The sequence below is a fragment of the Budorcas taxicolor genome, chromosome 2, assembly GCF_023091745.1.
Source record: "Budorcas taxicolor isolate Tak-1 chromosome 2, Takin1.1, whole genome shotgun sequence".
NCBI lineage: Eukaryota > Metazoa > Chordata > Mammalia > Artiodactyla > Bovidae > Budorcas > Budorcas taxicolor.
This window is the reverse complement of record NC_068911.1, coordinates 69,408,138-69,435,532: the sequence shown is the minus strand read 5'-3', so window position 1 is coordinate 69,435,532 and position 27,395 is coordinate 69,408,138. Positions and strand designations below refer to the sequence as shown.

Here is a 27,395-nt window from a genome sequence, read left to right as displayed (position 1 = left end):
TCTCTAAATATATTTAAAGCACCCTGTGGCTAGGATAAAACAGAAACAAACCAATCTTGAGTGGCTCCAGTCCAGAGGTGAGAACCCAACGCACCCTCTTATTTAAGGCTGTCTACAAGCTGATGCCCTCCCCATCTTTCCTCCACTATTCTGAACCATGAACAGCCCTATCAAACATACTTGTCTTCTCATCATCTTCTGAGAGCATACGTTCTAGGACTAGTCTGAGACCTACCTCCTCCCACAGCCCTAATTCTTTCCTTCCATCCCATAGCTAATCTTTCTCTCTCTTCAGAACATTATTACTATACCACGCAATGTCTGACTGGGCAGCATCCCTCTCCTCTTTTTTGATCACAGTGTCCTCATTTTCCTTTGAGGAACTTCCTCCATTCACTATGGTCTGGTGGAAGCATCGAATAACTCAGTCTGTCAATAGCAGAATCCATGACCCAGCTTGGATTAATCACATTCTGCCAGGAAGCTGAATTTTAAGTGAGTTCAAAAAGGAAAAATAGTTGGAATGATCATTCTAGGTCCTTTCAAGAGATTGTCCATGTCTTTCAGATTTCTGTGGCTCATAATCAAAGTCTGTTAGCTGAAAATCTCCCTATTTGAGTACTTGCTCACATATTATCTCGGTCATGATTTAGAGGCTTCGGATGCACACATTTTGCTTTGCCAGCTAGAGCCTACTTACGCTTTCAAAAGACAGGGCTGGGACTTTACTTATTTATTGTATTATTCCATATAATTCAGCACAAAGTAAGTACTCAGCATACATTGTGTAACAAATGAAAGACCAGTCTTAGAAACTCCATTTTTACTAAATGCAAGTTGCAAGCCAATTTATATCTTTTTTGAGGCAAAATGGTAAATACATTTTAATTTTTTTGGATGCACTGGGTCTTTGACGCAGCGCATGGGCACTTCATTGCTGTGCGAAGGCTTTCTCTTGCACTGAGCTGGGGCTGCTCTCTAGTTGTGGTGCCCGAGCTCACTGCAGTGGCTTCTTCTTGTGGAGCACAAGGGTGTGCAGGTCTAGTTGCCCCATGTCATATGGGATCTTAGTTCCTGGATCAGGGATTGAACTCATGTCCCCTGCATTGGTAGGCAGATTCTTAACTACTGGGCCACCAGAAAATAGTAAAAAATTTTTAATTGCTACAATTTAAGAATTTTCCTGGGTAAATAGTCTTCTTAAAGAAGGCTTCCAACTTGTACACCAAAGAATAGCCTGAAAATAATGTTAGCATTAGTCATACTTCCCCTATTTTAGGAAAGGAAAGATAAATTAAAATTCTGTTTCAGACATTAGTCTCTAAATTAAAAAAAAAAAAGGTTTGGGGATGGACAACAGACAATAACAAAACAAAAAAATAGGCCTTTGCCTTGGTCTTGTGACTTTCTTTGGAAACAAGGCAAGCTGATTCTGCTATCAGTTAACAATGGAGGAGACTTCAGCGGTGTTTAACTAATGTATAAAGGAGATGGTTTTTTTCACTTCTAAAAAATGGCAGGCTTTGGTTTCTCAGAATCATCTGACTTATATCAGTAATCTACCTAAATGCTTTTAAAACTCAGAGAACAAACCAAATGGTTAAGACATAATAAATCCAAACAAGCTTGAGCATATTAAGTTTTTTTTTCTTTTTCTCTTTTTTTTTAAATTTAATTTTTTTTAATTTTAAAATCTTTAATTCTTACATGTGTTCCCAAACATGAACCCCCCCTCCCACCTCCCTCCCCATAACATCTCTGTGGGTCCATATTAAGTTTTGAAAACACAGAATGTTGTGCTCTCTTCCAAGTCACTTCTGTGTGCTTAAAATGCACAAAACAGTCCATCCACGATAAACAGCAGGATACATAAATTCTCTTCTTCTGATTGTCTTTTCAAAAATGAAAGATTTACTGAAGACTCTGAATAGTGTAATCCTCTGGTTTGTACCTTAACATGATACATAGTTCAGCCATGAGAAAGGACTGAAAATACCAAGTTGGAGCTTTTTTGAGTCAAGTGTAATGGCTTCTGGAATTTGCCTTGAACCCACACTCGGTGCATTTTCACTTTTTTTTTCCTGTTAACTTGTAAGCGACGATCAACCAGGTTTTGCTTCTCATCTAACCCAGCCTTACAGAACATATTGTGCACTTCCCCTGTGAGACAAAAATAGCAATCAAATATATGACATGTGACTTGGGGGAGAGGGGCAGTCAGGAACAATGGAACATTAATGGAATGATTGACCATACGAATTTCATTTATACCAAGAAACATTTTCTAGTACAAATTGATGAAGGAAACCTATGACACCAAATAGGCTTCCCCTACTTCACACAAACACACCAAGTATAAACAGCTGAACACAGCAGGTATAAATAGATACACAACACTACTGGTTGCAGTTTTCAATATTTTGAGACATGCCCTAGGTCTGAATTCTTGCTGGTTTGCAGAGATCCAAAATGGCACATTATAAAAGTACTCATGTAAGTCTGGGGAAAGTACTTGAATGCAGAATTCATTTTAAATGCTTTTTTTTAAACGAGAAATTGATAAGGGATAAGTAATTTTCTATGGACTCAAAATCAAACTCCCTCTTTTGACTATGGCATGTCATCAATTTTTTTATATCTGGGCTAATGGTACCTCCAAAACAGAAACGTCATTTGGGCATGAGAATGAAACAAGCGATTCTTTAAAGCAGTGTCAATTGGAAAGAGATTAAAAGGCAAAAGGCCATTTTCAAGCTTTTACACACAACAGTTACAATAACTAAAGTGTAAAGACAGCTAATGTTTAATCAGCTCCTGAAGCCTCACTTTAGAGCTTTTGAGTTTCTCCCTGCAAATAATACCCAAGAAAAGTTTCTACAGCTAATTATTTCCTCTTATAGATATGCGTACCTTTTGTAAAGAAATATGCTCTGGTGCCATCTCCTCGAACATAAAAATTTTCAGATAAACAATGTCCTAAAAAAAATTGTGACAAGAGAAACTTAGTATTCCTTAAAAAAAACCACCACCCACAACAAAACTGACATGAAATGTAAACACAGCATTATTTAAAACACATGAAAACAATTCCAAACTGAATATATCATTACCCCTTTTAAAACGAAGCTGAGTCTTATCATATCTTCCATAGTCCCGAAATAACAGCATTCCCCCAGGTTTCAGTAACTTGGACAATCGGTTTATAACACTTTGCATCCTTTGAAGACAAAGCAGGAGACTGTGGAAGTCTTGTTTTCTACGCCACATTTAACATTCTTAATGACAAAATAAGCATAGCTTGATAAGGCCAAAGAAATCTAAGCCACAAACATAAGGACACCAAAAACAGAAGTATTTTGTATAGAAAGAAAAAGGATAGCAATTTGCTCAGTAATCAGATTCAAAAAGTCTAGAATATCAAGAAATCACCCAAATGACTACAGTGGTAACTTCACATAGCTTGATGTATGATGTCAAAACTGAACTGCAAAACCATACAGACATTCCTGATATTTACAGCAAATTCAGGTAGTTACAGGCAGAAAAAACCGAAGTCATCTCATTTTCCTTGCATGACAAAAAATATGCCAGAGCTGTCCCAAATTGGATATACCTAAACAGGGACATTTTTTCCTCCAAAACTAGTTGCTTTTCCTCCTGACTTCTTTAGTTCAAAGGTACCATCATTCACTGAAGTGTAACACCTCAGAAAAATCTTTGACCTCTTTTACCTTTCTCTTTCTCCATTATACTTTTCACAACTATTCAATCATCAAATTGTATGTCTTTTTATTATTGTTATTACATATTTGGTATTTCTCTCTTTTGTTTCCATTCAGTTCAATTTAGTCGCTCAGTCGTGTCTGACTCTTTGCGACCCCATGAATTGCAGCACTCCAGGCCTCCCTGTCCTGGAGAAGGCAATGGCACCCACTTCAGTACTCTTGCCTGGAAAATCCCATGGACAGAGGAGCCTGGTAGGCTGCAGTCCATGGGGTCGTGAAGAGTCAGACATGACTGAGCAACTTCACTTTCACTTTTCACTTTCATGCATTGGAGAAGGAAATGGGAACCCACTCCAGTGTTCTTGCCTAGAGAATCCCAGGGATGGGGAGACTGGTGGGCTGCCGTCTATGGGGTCGCACAGAGTCGGACACGACTGAAGTGACTTAGCAGCAGCAGCAGCAGCAGCAGGCCTCCCTGTCCATCACCAACTCCCAGAGTTCACTCAAACTCATGTCCAGCGAGTCGGTGATGCCATTCAGCCATCTTATGCTCTGTCGTCCCCTTCTCCTCCTGCCCCCAATCCCTCCCAGCATCAGAGTCTTAGTACTCCCTTAGTACAAACTCCAACATTTTCTGGCTGGAGAGAGAATTGGTTCTAACTAGCTTTATTATTTTCCCTGCCAATCCTTCCTGTATATCATTGATGAGTTATTCTGCTTAAAAAGATGGTTTTCTCAAATCATCCCTTTGCGCAAAATTTCATGACATTTTATCCATGGGATAAAAATCTTAGTTCTCTTAGCTTCTTAGTTGAATCCTTAAGATCACCTACAACTGGCCTCAATTAATCTTTCCAACATCTTTCCCACTGCTTCTTAATCTGAAGCATCGCTAGCCAAACTGTTACACGCTTCATTCCGAGCTGCCCATGCCTGTTCTTGCGTGGCTTCCCCTGAAAAAATTCTCTCCTCCTTACTCTCTGCCTATTTAAATTCTATTCACACTCTAAGCCCCAGCTCAATACTGGGAAGCCTTTCTTTCTTTTACTGTTTATTCTACCCATCTAGCTCCCAATCAGACATGACCTCTTGTGACTGCTCCTGATTTAATGTTTTTTGGTTAAGTGTTCAAAGCCTTACATGTGATTATGGTACAGAGATGGCAAAGATTTCAGATCTCATAACAAGCCAAGTGACTGACAGCGGCTGCCAACAGAGCTCTATTAAGAAGGACTCAAGACTTGCTGGGAATGACAGTCTACAAAATCAGTTATCAATGTCGGCCCTGGGCAGAGAATGGTAAATGGCAGCCTGTGTAGTAAGTCCTTTCTGTCTCTGCTTTATCCAAACTACTTAAAGCTTCTGAGCATTTCTTATTTTAAAAATGAAAGGTTTGGATCACATAATCTGTAAATTCCTTCCAATTTAAATATTGTTCAGTGGAATAATGAGGTGAAAGAGTATGTCACGTAATGAAGTAGGTAGTGAGAAACTGAAAGTAACCATGAAAATAAGAGACCAAAAAAAGTGGCATGACTAGGAGAATATCTCATTTAAACAAATTGGAACATAAGTGCATGGAAAAGAAAACTATTTTTCCTTGTTTATTTTATTACAGGTTATTTTCACACTGTGTGTATATCCTTAGGATCTGGCAATTAAAACCATATCTAAAGCTTAAAATATTCACTTTTAGGATAAATGGTTTATGTACAGAGAAAAATCTCTTTCTGCAATTATTAGCAAGACAAGCATGAAATGAAAACACAGAAAAGCAAAGAGTCAGATACTTCAAAATGTAGCCTCCTTTTGCAAACCCTTTGCTTCCAACTGTCCTTTAAAGTCTGCAATGTGGGTCAAGCCAAGGGGTGGGGAACTGCTTCTCTTATCAGTCCATCTTGGCTCACAGTGCAATTCCAGAGCCAGAAATGCAGGCAGGAGTGGGTTGGGGATGACAGGGACAAGACAAGAATGGGGAAAGCCTCTTTTCTCTTTAGATGAGAAAGAAAAGAAGAGATTTTTTAAAAAGTGTTTATCTACACAATCTCTGTGTAGATCTTTAGAAAAGATATTATATTTTTATTTCAATGATAAGAAGGACAGTTACTTCTTGTTTTGTAGCCTTCTATGGTTTACTCCCATTTAAGCTGGGACCCCCTAGACTCAACAGCTTGCTGAATTGCTTTTCCAAGCTGGCAAGAAGCCACTTTTCTAGAATTTTCCTGGGGCAAAATCTACTATCACAGTGCTAGATGACCTGAAAGATACTTCCTCACTTTTCACTTACTATTATCCAACATCTATTCACTTACCTCATTTTTAGATCATTTCCATGTAGGTAAGAAAGTAGCTATGTAATGTACTGACATGATACATCTGAATCTATTTTATTATAAACAAAATGAATATATGTACTATAAAAACAATCTTTTCAAGATATCTACTTCCCCTTCTCCTTTCCATTCAATTCAAATCATGAAGAAAACATATAAACTAATATAAATAGCCTTTTTGAGGGTTTATTTTGAATTGAAACATTTCCTGTTATACATGTTAGATAGAAAATCTTGTTCATTATCCACCTTCTCTATCCTTTTAGCTGTGAAACAAAATATAGATGACATCTTTATCCTAGTACCTAAATAATGCCAATAGCCTAAACAGGTTAGCAGAAGTAGGTTACAGAAACTGGGAGGAAGTAACTTCATGAAACTTGATAGATCTCATCAGGTGCAATTACATATTTCACTCATTATTTGGAAATCTAATTTTTTTTCCTACAAGTCATCAAAGTGAACATCTCTGAATGAGAAATAAACAGCCTGTAAAGGATCCTAGTGATCTTATAGCAAAGAAAGAAGTACACAATGCTTGATTTCTCTGGGAAAGAGTAACACTCACCAAAGTGGTCGATGCCAAGTCTGCACCTACTAACCAGAAGATCACAAAAAACCCAATTTTAAGACACATTCTGAAGGGACAATCCCAGACATTTAGCGCACATATGTCTTAATACATACAAAGTGGAAAAATTTTAAGAAAAGTGATCATTTTAATTGCTGTAATATCTCTTTGTGCTTCCTCTTTAGAGAAAAGCTATATTTATTATTTCAGAACACTATGTGAACAAAAATATTTAAGTCATAAATACTTAAATGATGGCACTAGACCAACCTTAGATTATAAAGGTCCAAGGTTAAAATGCAAAATCTTGATAAACCCTAATTCCCTAGTGGGCTTCCTTAAAACAAATATTTTAAAGACCTATGTGAAGCCAGATTCACAGCCCACCTCATTACAAACATTCAGCAAGAAGCTAAATCAAAGATGTTTGTTTCTGATCACCAAGTACAGTTTCCCTCTTGGGAGTCTATTAGGCTGTTCTGAATTTGTAATTTTCTTGAAGCACTGTCACTTTTAATAGGTATGTGTCTTGCCAGAAGATGCTCACTTCTTTCTGACAGTGACAGAAAGCTCACTAATGAAACAGTTTGGCCAGTTTCTTTCTAAAAGTCTGAAGAAAGGAAAAACTGCATTTAAAAGGCTGCATATTACATGTAATGTAGTTCACTAAATAATAAGTTCAAGAATTGTCATTTTTGCTTTGATAGATCTGAAAGCCACTCCTGATAAAGGGGCTGTGCATATTTGCTCTGCCCTTTCGTCATTTACCTGTCAGGATGAATAGAAGACAGCACAAAGACGAGGAGAATGACATCCAGGGTCCCATCCGGAAAAGGGTAGGGTAAGCTGTGGTCACAAACGTCATGAACAAAGGCACAGCACTGGGCTGCTCTGTACGATGCATGAGACTGTCACGATAAATGAAAAGACAAAGTTTTTAGCAGACTTCTAGTATTATTTTTTTTTCAAATCAAAAAGGGTAATTTAACTTCTCCCAAAGGCCTTTCTTCTATGAATTTGATTTTCTGATTAGGTACTCTGTTAGCTTATTTCAAGCTGCCATAAAAAATTAAGTCTAGCACTTGGACTTGGTAACAAATATTCTTTTGCAACCCTTCTTTAGCTTTAAAAGTGGAGTAGGGCAGTCTTTCTGGGTCAGCAGGCAGCAATGCTGGAAGCTCACCCTATGTTACTTGGCAGGCACTGAGATGGTCCTCTGCGCTCTCTCTCACTGCTTGTTCCATGCCTCCTTTGGCTTAATCAGTAAATATCCTATAGTATGTAATCAACATTAGGCAATGGTGATGACTGAACAACTCTGTAAATATACTGAAAAAAATCACTGGATTGTATACTTTTAAATGGTGAATTTTATGGTATATGAACTATATCTCACTAAAGATGCTATTTTAAAACTGCATTAGAGTACATACATACTATTTGCCTATAACAACAATACTAAAAGAATATATACCAAAATTCTGAGTCACTCTAGGACTCCAGAAAGCATGACTATAGGTAAATTTTATCTTTCCCTTTAGGCTTTTCAGTATTTTAGAAAATGTCTACATTGAAAAACTAGTAACCCTTATTACCAGAAATTATGTTCCATGTGTTTACCAAACATTTTTGTTAGCAGAATTTCCATTCCTTTTCAAGTTTCTAAAATTACCTCTTTTTGCTATGATAATGCTTACTAGAATTTGGGGATTGGTCAAATAAGACCAAGTGCCAACTGTTTTCCTTATAGTCAAGGACATTTTAGATTTGTGATAATGCCTTTTCAGACCTTTTCCTTTTTTGCAGAATTTTTAATTTAATGAGTGCCTACCATGTGCTAGGCTATGTATAAAGCTCTAGGGACATAAATATAAATATCACCCTGTAGGAGCCACTCCCCTGAATTCTAAGTTAAGTCCCAAACAACTTCAATTGTTTTGATGATATGATTTGCAAAATAGTAAAAGGTCAGTTAAAAATGGTCACAGATGTGCTTCCCTGGTGGTCCAGTGGTTGAGTCTGCCTTACAATCCGGGTTCAATCCCTGGTCATGGAAGATCCCACATGCCATGGGGCAGCGAAGCCCGTGCACCACAACTGCTGAACCTATGCTCTAGGGCCTGGGAGCCGCAACTACTGAGGCCTGCGTGGCCTAGAGCCTGTGCTCTGTAACAAGAGAAACCACCACAATAAGAAGCCCACGTGCTGCAGCTAGAGCGTATCCCCCGCTCTCCACAACTAGAGAAAGCCCATGTGCACAGCAACACAGGCCCCTGCAGCCAAAAAATAAACAAAAATATATAAAAAAATAAAATGACAAATCTCAAAAAAATGGTCACAGATAACATTTGATGCAGTTACATTAAAAAAAATCACTTCAACAGTAAATAAATTAAGATTCTTTTAAAATACAGCTCTCTTTAAAGAAGATACAAGGCATACCTTTACTAGCTCCACAGCTCCAGAAGCAAAATCACAACAATAAAGAAAGAACTCTGGCACATTCCTATGAAAAAGGAAGAAATATTTAAATCTAGAGTTCAGATAAGCTGAAGCAACACAAGAAAGAAACTGTAAGTTGGAACTTGTTAGTAAGTACCTCTTTACCAGAATTTTGCATGACACTTGGCTTGCTGTTTCTTTTTTTAAGGTACTATTCTCTATAGTGGCGTGTGAGTGCCTTCATGTTGTTTCTAAACCAACACTGTCTCAAAACACTTACCAATTACAGGGTAACTTTCAGGTTCCTGATCTAGTTTTAAGGCCCTCCCTTTCTTGGGCCTACTTGCCCTATATTCCAGCATACTCTCACATGAGAAACCTCCAAAGCCATCCATCAGCAGTGCTCAATTTTGCTCCTACCCCTTCCAGGCAGCCTTTCTTGTCTGCCTCCAGCTGGCATGGCCTATAATTCCTCTCAGCTTAGCCAAGTTTTCTTCTCTCCAAGGACCCTCAAGCCCCTGTCCATTGGCACCTCATTCCTTTTCCTGTGTGTACACTCATTTGTTCCTGGGTCTCTCACAGAGGCTCTGATGCTCCAATGATGATGTATACACATATGAAAAATATATATATATACATTTTAGCAGTTGTAGTTACATGCTATTAGATATGTTTATATTAATACCACGTACATACAACTTCTAAAAATAATACAACATTTGTATATTAATTTTTGTTACCTTTTAAAATGATTTTCAAACTTTTACTGAGCCCCATATATGGACCAAGCATTAAAATACAAAGTAGGAAATGAAACTGTCTAATAAAATAGTAAGAGTATGGGATTTGGGAGCCAATTGCACATCTTTTTAAATCCTGGATTTGTCACTTATTAACACGGAATTAACACAGAACCAGAGATCAAATTGCCAACATCTGCTGGATCATGGAAAAAGCAAGAGAGTTCCAGAAAAACATCTATTTCTGCTTTATTGACTATGCCAAAGCCTTTGACTGTGTGGATCACAAGAAACTGTGGAAAATTCTGAAAGAGATGGGAATACCAGACCACCTAACCTGCTTCTTGAGAACTCTGTATGCAGGTCAGGAAACAACAGTTAGAACTGGACACGCAACAACAGACTGGTTCCAAATAGGAAAAGGAGTACGTCAAGGCTGTATATTGTCACTCTGCTTATTTAACTTCTATGCAGAGTACATCAGGAGAAACGCTGGACTCGAAGAAGCACAAGCTGGAATCAAGATTGCCGGGAGAAATATCAATAACCTCAGAGATACAGATGACACCACCCTTATGGCAGAAAGTGAAGAGGAACTAAAAAGCCTCTTGATGAAAGTGAAAGAGGAGAGTGAAAAAGTTGGCTTAAAGCTCAACATTCAGAAAACGAAGATCATGGCATCTGGTCCCATCACTTCATGGGAAATAGATGGGGAAACAGTGGAAACAGTGGCTGACTTTATTTTTGGGGGGCTCCAGAATCACTGCAGATGGTGACTGCAGCCATGAAATTAAAAGACGCTTACTCCTTGGAAGGAAAGTTATGACCAACCTAGATAGTATATTCAAAAGCAGAGACATTACTTTGCCGACTAAGGTCCATCTAGTCAAGGCTATGGTTTTTCCTGTGGTCGTGTATGGATGTGAGAGTTGGACTGTGAAGAAGGCTGAGCGCCGAAGAATTGATGCATTTGAACTGTGGTGTTGGAGAAGACTCTTGAGAGTCCCTTTGACTGCAAGGAGATCCAACCAGTCCATTCTGAAGGAGATCAACCCTGGGATTTCTTTGGAGGGAATGATGCTAAAGCTGAAACTCCAGTACTTTGGCCACCTCATGCGAAGAGTTGACTCATTGGAAAAGACTCTGATGCTGGGAGGGGTTGGGGGCAGGAGGAGAAGGGGACGACCAAGGATGAGATGGCTGGATGGCATCACGGACTCGATGGACGTGAGTCTGAGTGAACTCCGGGAGATGGTGATGGACAGGGAGGCCTGGCATGCTGCGATTCATGGGGTCGCAAAGAGTCGGCCACGACTGAGCGACTGAACTGAACTGAACTGATATTTGAGTATAGTTGATTAAAAATGTTGTGTTAGTTTCAGGTGTACAGCAAGGTGATTCAGCTATACACATACACGTATATATTCTTTTTCAAATTCTTTCCCCATTTAGGTTGTTACAGAATATTGAGCAGAGTTCCTTGTGCTATACAGTAAGTCCTTGTTAGCTATTTTAAATATAGTAGTAGTACATATGTCTATCCCAAATTCCTAATAGAGATAAAATATGGCATCTAAGTTGGTTGTGAGGATAGAATGGACTCAGATAGGTAAAGTTTATAGAAAAATGCCTGACTCAGAGTAAGCACCAAATAAATGTTAAAAAAATGTCATTTTTATTATTCTTGCTATCATCATCACAATTATCATTATCAAAGGAATATCTGCCTCTGCCTTCCAGGAACTTAAAAACGTAAGAACTTAATATGCTTTTGCAAAAACTTCCATATAGCTCAAAATGCTTCTCTGGACACTGGCACATCTAGCTCATTATGAAAGGCATGCAGTCTACCCTTGTGCAGAAATTATTAAACAACCACAAGATACAGAATAGTCTAGTAGCTAAAGGAAAGCTTGTGCCATTTGCCATGTGTCCTACTAGACAGCAACATGACCTCTGAGACTGAATTCCCACTGTATCAGCAGCCCAAGTAGGTCTTGTGACCACTCAATGATTTTCCAGGGCTTTTCTTTAAAATCAGCTGACTGTCTTGGCCCTTCTCCCAGGAAACAGGTGTAAATATCACTACTACTACCACACCATCAAGTACTCTCTTGGCAAGAGGTTTAAGAATTAAATGATCCTTGGCGAATGATATGACCTCTTAATTCTGGAGGTCTAATTATGGTAAAATATTCTGAAAATGTAAAATATTAATTCTATGATCTCCAAAAGTAATAAAACATAATTTCTTTGGTGGGGAGAAAAGGTTTAATCCTCCCTTTGGAAGGCTAATCACTAGTTGCCTTTTAAAGATGAATTAATTGTCTCCGGTTATTGAGTTACAGTGATTTCTAAGATATGAATATGAGGCCAAAAAAAGACCCAGTCAAAAAGAAAGAGTCAGGGGGTGAGGAGGCAAGAGCTTGCAATTATTAGTCAGATGGAGAAGCACAGAAGGGGGAAAAAGTACAACTAACAAGTGGGGAATCAGAGATATTAACCAGTCAGTATGTACCAAGCTCTGTCTAACTATCTATATTACATTGTTAGGCTACCTGGAAAACCAAATTAGAATACATTATGCTCTCTACCCAGAGAAGGCAATGGCACCCCACTCCAGTACTCTTGCCTCGAAAATCCCATGGATGGAGGAGCTTGGTAGGCTGCAGTCCATGGGGTCGCTAAGAGTCGGACACGACTGAGCAACTTCACTTTCACTTTTCACTTTCATGCATTGGAGAAGGCAATGGCAACCCACTCCAGTGATTTTGCCTGGAGAATCCCAGGGACGGAGGAGCCTGGTGGGCTGCCGTCTATGGGGTCGCACAGAGTCGGACACGACTGAAGTGACTTAGCAGCAGTATACTCTCTACCTCAAGAAATATATAAACAGTAGCTGAAGAAAGAAGATATAAGGAAATGATATGCTAAATAATAATTTGAGATGAGTCATAGAGTAATATCTTCCCTGGTGGCTCAAATGGTAAAGCGTCTGCCTATCATGCAGGAGACCCAGGTTCGATCCTTGGGTTGGGAAGATCCTCTGGAGAAGGAAGTGGCAACCCACTTCACTACTCTTGCCTGGAAAATCCCATGGACAGAGGAGCGTGGAAGGCTACAGTCCATGGGGTCACAAAGAGCTGGACACGACTGAGCAACTTTGCTTTGCTTTTCACAAAGTAACACATAATCAACTACCAATGTAGTAGATTTACGTGTATTACAATCTCAGAGAACACCAGGATGAAGGAATCTGGCTATGTGGTATAAGAACAGGAAATTTTGGCCTAGAAATGGGAAAAGGAAAACAAAGAAAATAAATCCTGAAAGAAAAAGGCCATTCAGAACTGCAAATTGGCCAGTGTCACTTCTGGCCAGACACTTTAACTGGTAATTTGATGATATTATGGAATTACTTTTTATTATCTTAGGTTTATAATAACAATTAGGAATGTCTTGCTTTTTGGAGATCCATCATAAGTTCATAAAAATAATGTGTCATGATGTTGGCCTTACATAAGTAACTGCTGAAACAAGGTGGTAGCTATATGAGAATTTACTGTATTACTCAATTTTTTTGAATGCGTTTACATTTTCACAATGGAAAGTTAAAAAAAGACTAATAAATTTTAAAATATGCATAGTAAATTCTGTCAGCAGCTATGTTTTGATGTTTTGATGGTAGGAATAATGGGTGATTCTTTCCCACCCACTTTTCCTCTAATGGGAAAGTTCTACAATGTGCTTATATTAATTTTATAATGGAAAAATGATAATCAGAAAGCTATTGTGTAAACTTAAAAAAAAATAGGCACTTGACAGACCAGCCATAGGTAAAAAGAGTAAAAGTTTTGTAAGATGTGTCTTCTTCATCACTTACTAAAATACATTGGTGAGGTGGTGAACAGGAAGGGCAGGTCAGGAGAACATCTCTGCTCCTATCATGGACTTCTCCCTTTACGAATCTTAGGGTTAGGTGTTATAACTCCAAAAATTTCAACTCTAGAGAGTCATTTCAACTCTATAGGAAGGTTTTATCCTGGGTGTGACTCCAGAAGTGATGACAAAATAAAATGAGTTTAAAGCTTACACAAAATAAAGTGTAAGCTTTAAACTGAATTCTCTATGTGTAAAATGACACCTAAGTAACCTGGAGGGGTAAATAAATCTCGAAAGTTCAGCAATTCCCAGCTTAGCAGAAGGATCAAATCTCTTGCTCATTTCTTACTCTCTCATCTACATAAGCACAAGCTTAAAAAATTACTTCAACTCATGGTGGACTATCTATGTCTGTGAAATATTATTTCCAGAGTAATTCTCAGTTCACATGAAATTAGATACTAAGACCAAGCCACTTCTTTTGAAATTTGGTTTAGTCATTGTTTATATGGGAACAAGAACACTATTGGTATATATATGACAACATTTTCCAAGAATTTCTCAATATCCCATACATATGTAGAATTTTGTAAGGAGAAAATTCTAAAACTCACTGCAAAGTGTTCAGAATTGGAAAAACACTATTCCCAGCACCACAGCCAACCTAAAATCAAAGAATAAACAAGTATCATGAAAATAAAGTTAAATTTTCCTCACCAATGTCAGATTTTTACTTAAAAAAACTAAAAGAAATGTTCTGAATCTTTGTCTATAGGAGAGTTGTCTAAGCTCAAAATGGAATAAATCACAAAAATAATATGTACTGAGAAATGTAACTATTTAAAATTTTTACATACCAAACCCCCAAATGAACCAAATTAAAAGGTGACAAACACACTGTGAAAAAAAATTTGAATTAAATATGATAAAAGGGCAGAGCTCATTAAAAATACACAACTTAATAAATAAAGGAAATAAGTCGATGACAGAAGAACAAATGGTTTCTAAACATCTGAAGAACCATATGACCTATTTAACAATCAAAGGAATGTAAATTAAAATATAGCTTTTGTCTAACAATAATCTTAAAAATAAGATTATTCTAATCAATGAAGGTGTGACGAGATAGACCTACACTGCTGTAAACTGGTATTAGTACAACTTCTTAGAAAGCAATTTGGCAATATATCTTAACAATATTAAAAATTTTAATAAGTTATGAACAAGTCAATTGAACCCAAATAATAAAATACAGAAAAGTCTACACCTGAAGATACTTGCTGTACAAAACCTGAAAACAATTTAAAAGCCCAGTCAAGTAAAAACAGATAAGTAGAATCATAGTATTTTACTTAGTATTTCTCAGCCATGAAAATGCTTATGGAGAATTTTTAAAGATAGGGAAAACTGCTTATGTTATGTTAAATACAAAGAAAAACCCTAAAATGCAGATACAGTATAGCTCAACTACATAAAACAGTATAAACAAAAGGAGAAAAAAGTTAACAGTGGTTAAATCCTTTGCTTATGGGATTGTTTATTCTTTCTCTTTACCAAATCTCTGTAATCAGCATCTACTATGTTTATAATCAGAAGGAAAAGTTTTCTTTTTCTAAAATGGAAAATCAAGGTCTAACCAGATTATAGCAAATTACATACTTCACTTATTTCTATTTCACCAACAAGTGGGTAATAACAGAAAGAGATGGAAATTGAGGCCAAAACTTAACTGGTATTTAAAACTGCCTTCAAGCTAGAAATTAAAGCAGACAAACGTAAGAAAAGTTTTAAATTACAAACTTAAAACCTGACTGATTAAAGATATGAGTCTCTTACGTAATTTTTATGCACAAAAGTACACAAACAGTTATTTGATCATTTTTACTCTAAAGAATCTGGATCATTAATAAAGTAATATGTGATGTACATTAAAAAATTTTTCCCCTGTAGTACCATACCTCAAGGATTCTGAAAGTAGCATTGCTACCAGGAAACAATTCAGTCTTCAGAGGTCTTTCTCTGTATTCTTCAGAGTCCAGTTTAGAAAAGTCAGATCCTGCTTTGCTTTGACCATCTGATGAGCCAGAACTTTCTTTATAATGATTTTTTTCTTCAGGCATAGTAGGGCAGTGCATTTTTGAGAAAAAACTTTCAGCATTAATTTTTACATGATTCCATGATAATTCTTTCACCTTCTCTTCAGTTTTCTGACCAACTGGAAGAATTTCAGGAAATTCCCTCAATAGCCAATTACGATCTTTGAAAAACTTATTCTTATGAATCTTGTAAAACGTGTCCCAATATTTACTGGCTTCACGCTCATACTTAACTAAAATAAAGAGAAAAAAGATTTATTTTATTATGAATTATATGTATTATTAGTTATCATTTTAATAACTAAATATATTAAAGTCACTCAGTCGTGACTGACTCTTGGTGGCCCCATGGACTGTGACCCACCAGGCTCCTTTGTCTATGGAATTTTCCAAGCAAGAATAGTGGAGTGGGTTTCCCCAGGGGATCTTCCCGACCCAGGGATCGAACCCGCGTCTCTTGCATCTCCTGCACTGGCAGGTGGATTCTTTACCACTAGCGCCACGTGGGAAGCATTTAATAATTAAATACTATTGAATATATTACATATACTATTCATATAAAACAATTATATTTGCTATTGAATAATATTACAGTAATTTTTACTTATCTGATTTTTCTCAACCTCTTAAAGGTTAAAACTACAGAGTATTAATCCTCTCAAAATGTGTCAATGTGTGGGTTATTTGGGCTTTTCCTGGTAAATCTGCTTCTGTCTCAATTGTTTAGCTGATAAATTTTTGTGAGGAATATAATAATTGCAAACTACTTTCTAAAGTCTAATCTTGAAATCTTAATAATCACATTTTTACCAATAACCCTGTAAATCTCTTTATTTTCTTGGAGAAATGATAACCTTATTTTTTATGTCACTATAAATGTAGTTTTAACATAACAAATGTCTGTGCAAAATGGTAATCAAACAGGAAACTGTGGAATAATAAATGATGTAATCTTGAGCTAGAATGGTGTACTGAAATAATCTACTCCAACCTCCTTGTTTTACATTTGAAGTAAGGACACATAGAGAGATGAACCCACTTGTCCGGGTCCTGGAGCCCTGTCATAGTAGAAGCAGGACCACACATCCTGACTCCTGGGGTTGAGGGGCCATCCCACAACTCTATTCTTCACCCACCTCCAGAGGCATCTCTTCACATTGACATCTCCTAATATGAAGCCTTAAAGAGAATTTCTGATGCAATTTAAAAGGAGATATGCATTTGGTGATGTCATTACTTAGATTAAACCTGGGTCCCAGCATTAGGGTCAGGTCAACATTCTCAGACCTTCCAGCAATTCTTAGCTTTCTGCCTCTTTCTATCTGCATGTTAAATTAACATAATCACTAATTCACTTACTTTCTCACACACTCATTCAAGAAACATTTCTTGGATACTATTATATACCAGACCTAAACCCTGGCTTAAGAATTACTTTCAATCAGTGCAGCAGCCATGAAATTAAAAAATCCTTGCTCCTTGGAAGAAAAGCTATGACCAACCTAGACAGCATATTAAAAAGCAGAGACATTACTTTGCCAACAAAGGTCTGTCTAGTCAAGCTATGGTTTTTCTAGTAGTCGTGTATGGATGTGAGAGTTGGACCATAAAGAAAGCTGAGCACTGAAGAATTGATGCTTTTGAACTGTGGTATTGGAGAAGACTCTTGAGAGTCCCTTGGACTGCAAGGATATCAAACCAGTCAATACTAAAGGAAATAAGTCCTGAATATTCATTGGAAGGACTGATGCTGAAGCAGAAACTCCAATCCTTTGGCCACCTGACACAAAGAACTGACTCACTGGAAAAGACCCTGATGCTGGTAAAGATTGAAGGCAGGAGGAGAAGGGGACAACAGAGGATGAGATGGTTGGATGGCATCACCAACTCAATGGACATGAGTTTGAGCAAGCTCCGGGAGTTGGTGATGGTCAGGGAAGCCTGGTGTGCTGCAGTCCACGGTGTTGCAGAGTTGGACACGACTGAGCAACTGAACTGAACTGGGACACATGACATTTTTTAAGTACTTTCAAAAATTTTAAAAAATGTTCCGCTGTTATAGAATAATTTCCAAGACTTAATGTTATGCGAGAGAGCAAAATATAGAACAGTATGTATATGATGCTATTTTTTAGGGAAAAAAACTATTTTTTAGGAATAAAAAGGAGGAAAAACACATGTGTTACATGAACAGAAGTCTTTGGGCAGGATAATCACATAATTAGTCATACTGGTTGCCTCTCAAGAGTAGAACTGAGTGGTTGGGGACCAGGATTTCAGAAAGAATTTTCATTTGAATTTTGATCCATGTAAATTTTGATTATCTATTCCCAACACCCCAAAAAAATTAAACTAAAACTAAAAACAACAGACTCTTTTCTTTCATAACTTTAAAGAAGCTCCTATCCTGAGAACAAGCAGTTGCCTACAGTCAGTTTTGTCTTTGTTACCGAACCCTGTCCTGAAACCCTTATAGTTTTCCTTTTCTTTCCACTTTTATCTTTATGGCCTTGTACCATGGATCTCCACCCATTTAGCCACAAGACTTCCTTCCCATCAAGGCTGAATTGTATCTGGCAGCAGGACTGCTTGAAAGACAGAAACTCCCATCTTTATTTAAGGTCTGAGAAATGAAAGTAGATCTCTGTAACAAAAGAATTATGTGATGTTGAAGTCCAAAACATGCTCACTCACATCTGTACTAATGGGTGGTGGTGGTGGTTTAGTCGCTAAGTTGTGTCCAAAATAATGGGAGGAAGGCTATTTATGGTTAATCTAAAAATGCTGTATATTTTTAAAATAGTTCTATCTCAACTCAAAAAAATTGGGAGTGTGCCTGATATACTGTGTAAGAAAACAAAACAACATTCTGAAAATCAGACTCAGGAGGAATTAGGAAACTGTCAAATTTCCCCAGTCTTCTCATACCTTCTCTTCTTCCTTTTATCTTAAAAACTCTCTTTGTAACTCACTCTGTACTGGTAAAAGATTCTTCTGTTTAATAAAAAGCGACCCACCTAAGAAGACCTATATTTAGTCAAATCTCTAGTATCTGAGTTTCCAATACCAAGCTACTTTTGAAGTGAGTTTGAACCTAACTATATGGTTTTTCCTGTGGTCATGTATGGATGTGAGAGTTGGACTGTGAAGAAAGCTGAGTGCCAAAGAATTGATGCTTTTGAACTGTAGTGTTGGAGAAGACTCCTGAGAGTCCCTTGGACTGCAAGGAGATCCAACCAGTCCACTCTAAAGGAGATCAGCCCTGGGATTTCTTTGGAAGGAATGATGCTAAAGCTGAAACTCCAGTACTTTGGCCACCTCATGCGAAGAGTTGACTCATTGGAAAAGACTCTGATGCTGGGAGGGACTGGGGGGGAGGAGGAGAAGGGGATGACAGAGGATGAGATGGCTGGATGGCATCACTGACTCGATGGACCTGAGTCTCAGTGAACTCCGGGAGTTGGTGATGGACAGGGAGGCCTGGCGTGCTGTGATTTGTGGGGTTGCAAAGAGTCGGACACGACTGAGCGACTGAACCGAACTGATTAGTAACTAGAATATTAACACTACAAGTGATTAATTTGTGGCACTATCCCCCTAGAATTAACTGGCAGAGGAAGAGATAGACAGCAGGCGAGTAACTTGAAAGAAAAGATGTTCCTAGCAGTATTGCTTATTACAAGAAAAAAATGGGAAATAACTCAAACAGCCTCAACTTTGGAATGATCAAGCAAACCATGCATGTCAAAACAGAGTAATCTTATGCAGCAACTAAAATTTAAAGGATAATAATATTAAGAGAAAAACTTCACACAGAATGGTCCTCACCTTTAAAACTGCACTGACTACAACTTTAAATTTATATTCATTTATAACCATCAGATGGAAATCTGGAGTGTTAAATTGTTGAAATAATTTAACAATTATTAGGTAGTTCTTTGGCAAAGGTGGGGTTTTTTTTGGCTTTTTAAATTGGAGTATAGTTGCTTTACACTGCTGTGTCAGTTTCTGTTGTACAGCAAAGCGAATCAGCCATATGTATACATATATCCCCTCTCTTTTGGATTTCCTTTCCATTTAGGTCACTACAGAACACTGAGTAGAGTTCCCTGTGCTATACAGTGGGTTTTCATTCATTATCTATTTTATGCATAATGGTATATATACATCAATCCCAACTTCTCAGTTCATCCCATGCCCCCAGCCCTTTCCTGCATGGTATCCATATGTCTGTTCCCTATGTCTGTTTCTCCATTTCTGCTTTGCAAGTAAAATTATGTATACCATTTTCTAGATTCCACATATATGCATTAATATATTATATTTTTCTCTTTTTGACTTACTTCACTGTGTATGTTGGTCTCTAGGTATATCCATGTCTCTACAAATGACACAATTTCATTCCTTTTTATAGCTGAGTATTATCTGCGAAGTTTTATCTGCATCTTATACAAAGATAAGGAATCTTGGTTGAATTCTTCATTCTACTTTCCTAAAGGATATCTCTATGTTCAAGTTCTAAAAAGTCTATGTACTTTCCTATTAAATCCCATGAATTTATGGAGAACATTAACAAATGGCACCCCACTCCAGTATTCTTGCCTGGAGAATCCCATGGACAGAGGAGCCTGAGGGGGCTACAGGCTGTGGGGTCACACAGAGTTGGACATGACTTAGCGACTAAACAGCAAACATTATGGTTCTACAAACTGCAAAATCTTGGATCAGACTGCTGTCAAAAATATGAGCTTGTACTACTGTTTAATTTCTACAGTGTATCATGAAAATAAACCTGCAGTGAGGTGACTAGAATCTGGTTCAGATACCCAATATATCAAGCACCTAAATTCAACCCGAGCTTATCCAATCTTTAAAAAGGATCTGATTACTATTAAAAGATGATGGTCACGGTCTGCTAATATATACTTTCAAGCTTTTCAAGTATTTCCCACTCAGGAATTAGGAGAAAACAAACAAACAATCACATAAATCATTGTACCAATAACAGCAGCATTAAAAATAACAACGATAGTATATACTGAGTGTTTATTTTGTGCCAGGTACTATGTCAAATGCCTTACGTGGATTTTTTTCCCCATTTAATCCTAACAATACCTCTCAGACATACATATTATTATAGACAAAGAAGTTCAAGGTTAGAGGGGATAAAAAATTTGCCCAAGGTCATCTACCAGAGCTAGGACCTGAACTAAGTCTATCAGACTTTATGCTGTTAACCATTATATTGCCTTCTAACACAAAATCAAGATTAACCTCCTCCAAAATACCTCTGAAAATAATCTGTTTTCCTGATTTTGTACTTTCCTCTTATTATGAAACATCAAGTTGAAATTAAAACCTCAGTATGACTTACAATCAGTATAACAGAACAGTAAAAATAATGCTGATTGGAGTGAACCTAGATGAAGGCAGATCAGAAATACAGAATTAATTAAACTCCATTTGAATTATATAAACAATAAACTATGCAAGGTTGCATGATGAAATTATGATGAGCAATGGGAACATAAAATGTTCTATGAGAATAGATGGGTCTGTGGGACAGCAACAAAACAGATACAAAACAGAATGGGCTGGGATAAAGGCTAATGGACTAGAACTGGGTTTTGGGGTGTTTTTTTTTTTTTTTTTTTTGCTTTTTCAAGTTTGTGCTTTCAGCAGTACCTTCAATCAATGCTGACAATCTCACAGTTCCCAGCAAAGTATAACAGCTTCTGAGACCCCAAGGAAGTTCAATCAGACTCATAATTATGGCTGTGAGACAGGTAAACACCTCCAACGTTTAATTTAATTTTGTGAACTGCAAGAGTATCTGTGATATCAGGGGAACTGGATGAGCGACTTTTCTGACCATGAGAGAAAAGTTTAGTTTAAACCTCTGTTTCACTCACAGTCAATCCAATAATGATAAAAGAATACAATGTGGAGAAATCAGCCCTGTCTTTAACTTGTCCAGCTAACTTTCTAAACAGGTATATCAATTTTTCCTGGAGGAGAAAAATCTCCTTTTACTTTCCTAGGTTACCAACTCAGAGTTAATTCCTCTATGCCAACGGCGATAAAAGGGGTGTAGTGATCTGTTTAACCACAGTCAGATGAAACAACTTCTCAATTATTCATTTATTAAATTCAATACTGCTAAGGGGAACAAAGACTATGACACACTAACCATACTTAAATATGCAGAATTCACTCTGAATCACACTGAATATCACAACTAAAAAAAACTGAATTAAACCACCTATGTATCTGACATATTAGTACAAATTATGAAAATTTATTCTAAGTTGCAATGTAACAAAAGTCATTTTAAAGCTGTTTTTGTACATCAATTACACAAACACCTAAGCTCTCAAAGTTGGAAATTTCCACATGTTATTGATAAAGTTAATTGTCTAATAAAATAAAACTCTTAAAAGTTATAAAATTTAAAGTCTGAGCACAGTATGAAATTAACAACCAAAGCTGACCTATAAACAAGTACTCTAAATTTATCAGCACACGAAACTTTAAGCTACTTTATTTTTTCTCGCACAGAACACTCTCAAGTGGCAAAGGTATTCACAAAGGAAGGTATAGTGGGATTCTTTTACTATTTTTCTTGACATAGGTAACTCACCCTAGGTAGATAGTTATTTACAAGGGTATTTTAAAGTAAAAATAGCAGCTGCATTTGTTATTAAGTTTAAAAAACCCATTACATTTGCTTAATTACCAGCTGAGATATAACACACTGGAAATGTTTTTAGGAAATTAAAAATATAATCATATTAACTCAAAAACTGCCAAATGTGTCTTTCTCATTTCTCTGAATTAATCTGCTTTTAAAAGAAGTCTGAGCCATTATAAAATTTAAAATAAATTACCAAAAGGAAATGTGGAATCACAAATCATTAATCTGAGCATCTAATTGAAAGAAATATTGCTAATGATAGCCTAGATGCTTTACATTTTAATCACAGGAATGAAGACGTCAGCCACTGTACAGCAAAAGACTGTCTTACTTGTGACAGATAAGTTCTTATTTTCAGAATTGTGAGGGTGTTTCCGGACTTCAGTTCTCGCCAACAGCTGAGACAATAGATGAGAAATGGGAATTGGGAGTGACAGGAGAGACTGACACACAAAGAGACCACAAGGAAGGTGCCAGAGAGCTGGTCAGCATGGGAGAACAACCAGTACCTCCTCCTGGTGGCATTACAATAAGGAAGATAAAATCAGTAAACAAGGCTCATGCTATATACTATTCTGTAAGTGGAATACTTTGCGATGAGAAAAAATTGGCTTTTTTAAAGATTTAGGACCCTCCTGGATAAGAAGAGATAGTAGGGACTTCCCTGGTGGTCCAGTAGCTAAGACTCTTGTGCTCCCAATGCAGGGGGCCTGGGTTTGATCTCTGGTTGGGGAATAAGATCCCACATGCCACAACTATGAACCTGTGCAGCCAAACAAATAAATATATATAAAAAAGAGAGAGCCAGTGGTTAACAGGGGCAGTGGGAGAAGAACCGGGTCACAGCTTCCTTTGGGTTTTCACAACCTTTGGGAATAGAGCTTTTAAATGGATCTCTTCACCTTGACCTATATTCATCAGAGACATTAAATATCCAATTAGGAGCCTCACCAAGGGCTTCTGCAGATCTGAAGGTTGATGATTCCTGGTGGAGACTGGAGTGGGTGGCTGGGTATGTATCTGGTCTCACTGTAATGTCCTGTCACTCAACATGGTTCCTCAGGACAGAAGTTTTCTTTCTTTCTTCGCCACGCTCAGCAGTTGCCGTGGTTGCTGCTCTGTGCAACCTTGCTTAAGTGTGATGTAATGGTCACCCTCACTGTGGGTTCCTCTCCTTGAAGCGGTTCTCTGACATGTATAAAGTCCACTGCACTGAGTACTGTTAGGGGGGTAGGGACCCAACAGAAGCCTCGATCACTGGGAGGCATTTTTAAATGAATTCTTTTGTTCTGTGTCTCCACAGCAGCCAGAAAACTTGCTCAGAAAGAGACTGGACATATTAATAAGCAAACCAAATGCTTCAAAGGAGTATCATCAGTCCTCTCCAGCTTACTTTTCCTGCTTCTATAGAGAAAGGCCAGTCACCACCTTTCTATTTCAGTCACATTACGGTTCTGTGGGAACTGTCATTTTCCTTTACTGCGGTTTCCAAGGCCTGAAAATAACCTCCTCATTAGCTTCACTCAAGTTCATTGTTAACATAAATAGGCCAAAACAGGCAGCCACATATAGAGCACTTTAAGGGAACATTATCAGCACTGCTCATCTATTTATGTTCTAAACAGAAATACTCATAAGAGCATGAAAAAAAAATCCTTGGTTTTTCATATTCTCAGGAAATAAACTATGGATAATTTTTAACTTCCTGGAAAAGAATTAAGATGACTGATATCTTTTAATTCTGTTTAGGCTTGATTCTCTCTGTCATATCCAGGTGGCCACTAGCAGAAGCTTGAGTAATGTGGAAAATATGTCTGTGCAGCTGCTGGCAAAGAAGCAAAATTATACTTCCTCAGAAACAGTGTGACAGAGTTCCTGCAAAGGAATGCAATGTTGGCTGATTTGTAAGCAGAACTGCCACTGGTATGCACTCTCAAATCCAACCCCAACACTCCCTGGCCACATCCCATTCTGGGACTGCATGGCTGGAGCTCATAAAAATAGAATGGTTCCACTGTGGATCAGGTGCTCTTCTTTCCTGTTCATCCTTCAGGACACATTCATGCTTATGGTCAGGAAGGAAAACTAGCTCTGAGGGACAGCAAATGATACCAGGGGAATAAGATAGGGCCACACTGCCCCCTTGACTGGTAAAGGGCAGTTAATGAGGGCTGTTTCACTAGCTCAGTTTCAACAGCACCTTTTGCTTCAAACTTTAGCCTCAAGTGTAGACTAAAGTCACCAGAACAATAGTTAACTACCAGTGGGGTTAGTGATTTTTACTATACTTGGCTTTAACAGAGGAGGAATGCAAACATTTCTTCCTGGGGAGTTTTAGGACAGCTGATCAATGTGGAAACAAAATTCTGTCTCAGGGGTTGGCAAACTTTTTCTGTAAAGGGCCAGATAATAAGTAGTCTGTGTGAGCTATATAGAGTCTTTTGCAACTATTCAACTCTTTAGATACACCTCTAAAGCAGCCATGGGCAACGTTAACAAATGAGTATGTGCTCCAATAAAACTTTATTTATAAAAACAGGCAGTGGGCTGGATTTGGCCCATGGCCACAGTTTGCTGCCTCTTGTTCTAGCTAACAAGTACACTGATATTGCTACATGCGTGACTGAGAAATGATGATGACCAGAACCAAGCTGTTCTGGAAAAACTAATTTATGGTATTAGTAGCCAGAATAGTGGGTGCTCTATGGGGAGTCTTAGGGGTTTAGGAAAGTAATTGGGACACAACATGAGGAAGTTTCTGGATTACTGATCATTTTCTGTTTCTGAATAAGGGTATTGGGAAAATTCACTGAGTTTTGTGAAAACTCATTTATAAATTATGTTAATTTCTGTGGGTATTTGGTATACCAATAAACTGTATTTTTTTTAAGAAAACAAAACAAAACAACTTGTTTTAAAGGAGAAATCATTTTAAAAAAACAAGGCAGAAAATCCTCTCTAGAAGAGTGTAAGGGTTGGGCCAACTGTCTGTGGATTCCCAGCTACTCAGTGAGTAGGACAGAGGTGAAATTTTCTTAGTGTCTTAAAAAAAAAAAAAGTGGTTAAAAAAAACACATAACATTCACCATCCTAACCATTTTTAAGTGAACAGTCCAGCAGTGTTAAGTGTATTTACATTGCTGTGAAACAGATGCCCATAACTTTTTCACTGCAGATCCAAAACTCTATACTCACTAAACAACAACTCTGTTTCCCATTCTTCTAAGCCCTTGCTAACCACCATGCAACTTTCTGTTTCTATGAATCTGACTACTTTAGATACCTCATATTAGTGGACTCATATAGTATTTGCCTTTTTTGTGACTAGCTTATTTCACCTAACATAGTGTCCCTCAAAGTTCATCCAGATTATATGGCATGTGACAGGGATTCCATTTATTTTTATGGCTGAATAATATTCCATATGAATAGACCACATTTTGTTTATCAGTTTACCTGCTGGACATTTGGGCTATTTCTACCTTTTGCCTACTGTGAATAGTGTTGCTATGAACAAAGGTATGCAAATATTCCTTCAAGACCTTTTGGTATCTCTTTCAATTCTTTTGGCTATATATCCAGAGGTGGGGCTGCCAGAGTAGAGGTTGTACCATTTTATAATTACACCAGTAGTGCACAAGGGTTTCATTTCTCCACATCTTCACCCATACTTATTATTTTCTGGCTTGGTGATTACACAATAGGGCAACATTTTAGAGACCATTTTTGAAGGTTGGCAAGGCCTTACCTAAATTAAACTCTAAATATCAAAGGCCTCTAAGAAAAATAGCTTAAATCGTTATTGAAACTTTGTGTTCATCTTAAAAGACCAACAACATTTTGATATGACGTTACCTTCTTTGCTCAAAGTTTCTGAATTCATTGACTATTCCCAGTAGTTGAAATGCACAATAGCATACTAAAAGATGCATAACAACCAGGAAATTTTTTAAATTGTGTTTTCCTATCTTGCTTGAAATGCCACCTTTACCTATCTCCCAAAGAAAGCAATAATATGACTATTAAAAGAGCAAGTACGTATAGGGTGAGTACATAATTTATTTCATTAACTTTGGTTTCACTACACTGGAATGACTGGGAATTCTCCTAAGGGAACAAGTAAATTAGCATAGGCAGAAGCTAAGAACTCTCTAAAATGGTGACACAATTAGGAGGAAAAGAGACTAAGGTGTGAACTGAATCAGTGGGAGGTCAAACAGAAAAGCCAGGCTCCAGGAGCTACATATAGCTGCTTACCTTGCTCTTTCAAATGGACTCGCACAGCTGAGTTTTCCTCTACTTTTTTTCTGGCTTCTTCTTCTTCTTCTTTTGACCATTGCATGTGATCCCTTTCAAAAAAATAAAGATTATAAAACATGTTTTATAACTAAAGAAGGCAGAAAAAGAGTGCCAAGGGATACATCTTTCATTCTAGATTAGTCAAAGACAAAGGATACAAACAAATCCCATATCAAATGAATATATTTTGTGTCAGATGTTCCTTCTGATAGTGCTGGTATAATCCTGTAACTCCTACAGTTCTTCTGTTTAAATTTGGTTGTGTTGCAAGCCCCAGCCACCTTTTGGAAATGATTGCTAAAGTAATGTCCAAGGAGCACTATGGTGCCTATTTATCTGGGAGCTGGTATGGTTTCCGGTGTTTTATTCTAAAGATTAATCTTTTTGTTAATTTATGAACAGGGCATTCTTTAAAAGTTTTTTTTAATATTCCTTTTACACTTTTCTTATTAGCTGCCTTAATTTCTGTGTATGGATTTACTTATGCTTAAATGATAGACTACTTGACACAGCATATTAGAAGGTCATCCTTCTAAGATCTGGGACTTAAGTATTTTCAGGTTCATAATTTACTCTATATGAGAGAATATTATTTTCTGCTACCAAAATACCT

General features: G+C 37.4%; 1 protein-coding gene and 1 non-coding gene across 2 annotated transcripts in view; one reads left to right on the top strand and one right to left on the bottom strand.

Moving 5' to 3' along the window:
* Positions 1-1,969: 1,969 nt before the first annotated feature.
* The window catches only part of METTL8 (methyltransferase 8, methylcytidine), a 43,397-nt gene continuing 17,971 nt past the window's right edge, over positions 1,970-27,395 (bottom strand). Inside the window, exons 2-9 of the mRNA XM_052652949.1 lie at positions 26,741-26,832; positions 15,652-16,022; positions 14,308-14,357; positions 9,072-9,135; positions 7,398-7,537; positions 3,111-3,217; positions 2,911-2,976; positions 1,970-2,160 (exon numbers count right to left, since the gene is read on the bottom strand). Coding sequence (XP_052508909.1) covers positions 1,970-2,160; positions 2,911-2,976; positions 3,111-3,217; positions 7,398-7,537; positions 9,072-9,135; positions 14,308-14,357; positions 15,652-16,022; positions 26,741-26,832 — 1,081 coding nt within the window. The remainder of the gene's footprint in view (positions 2,161-2,910; positions 2,977-3,110; positions 3,218-7,397; positions 7,538-9,071; positions 9,136-14,307; positions 14,358-15,651; positions 16,023-26,740; positions 26,833-27,395) is intronic.
* On the top strand, positions 12,780-12,851 carry TRNAD-AUC (transfer RNA aspartic acid (anticodon AUC)). Its single transcript has one exon. It is a non-coding gene; the product is annotated as a tRNA-Asp (tRNA).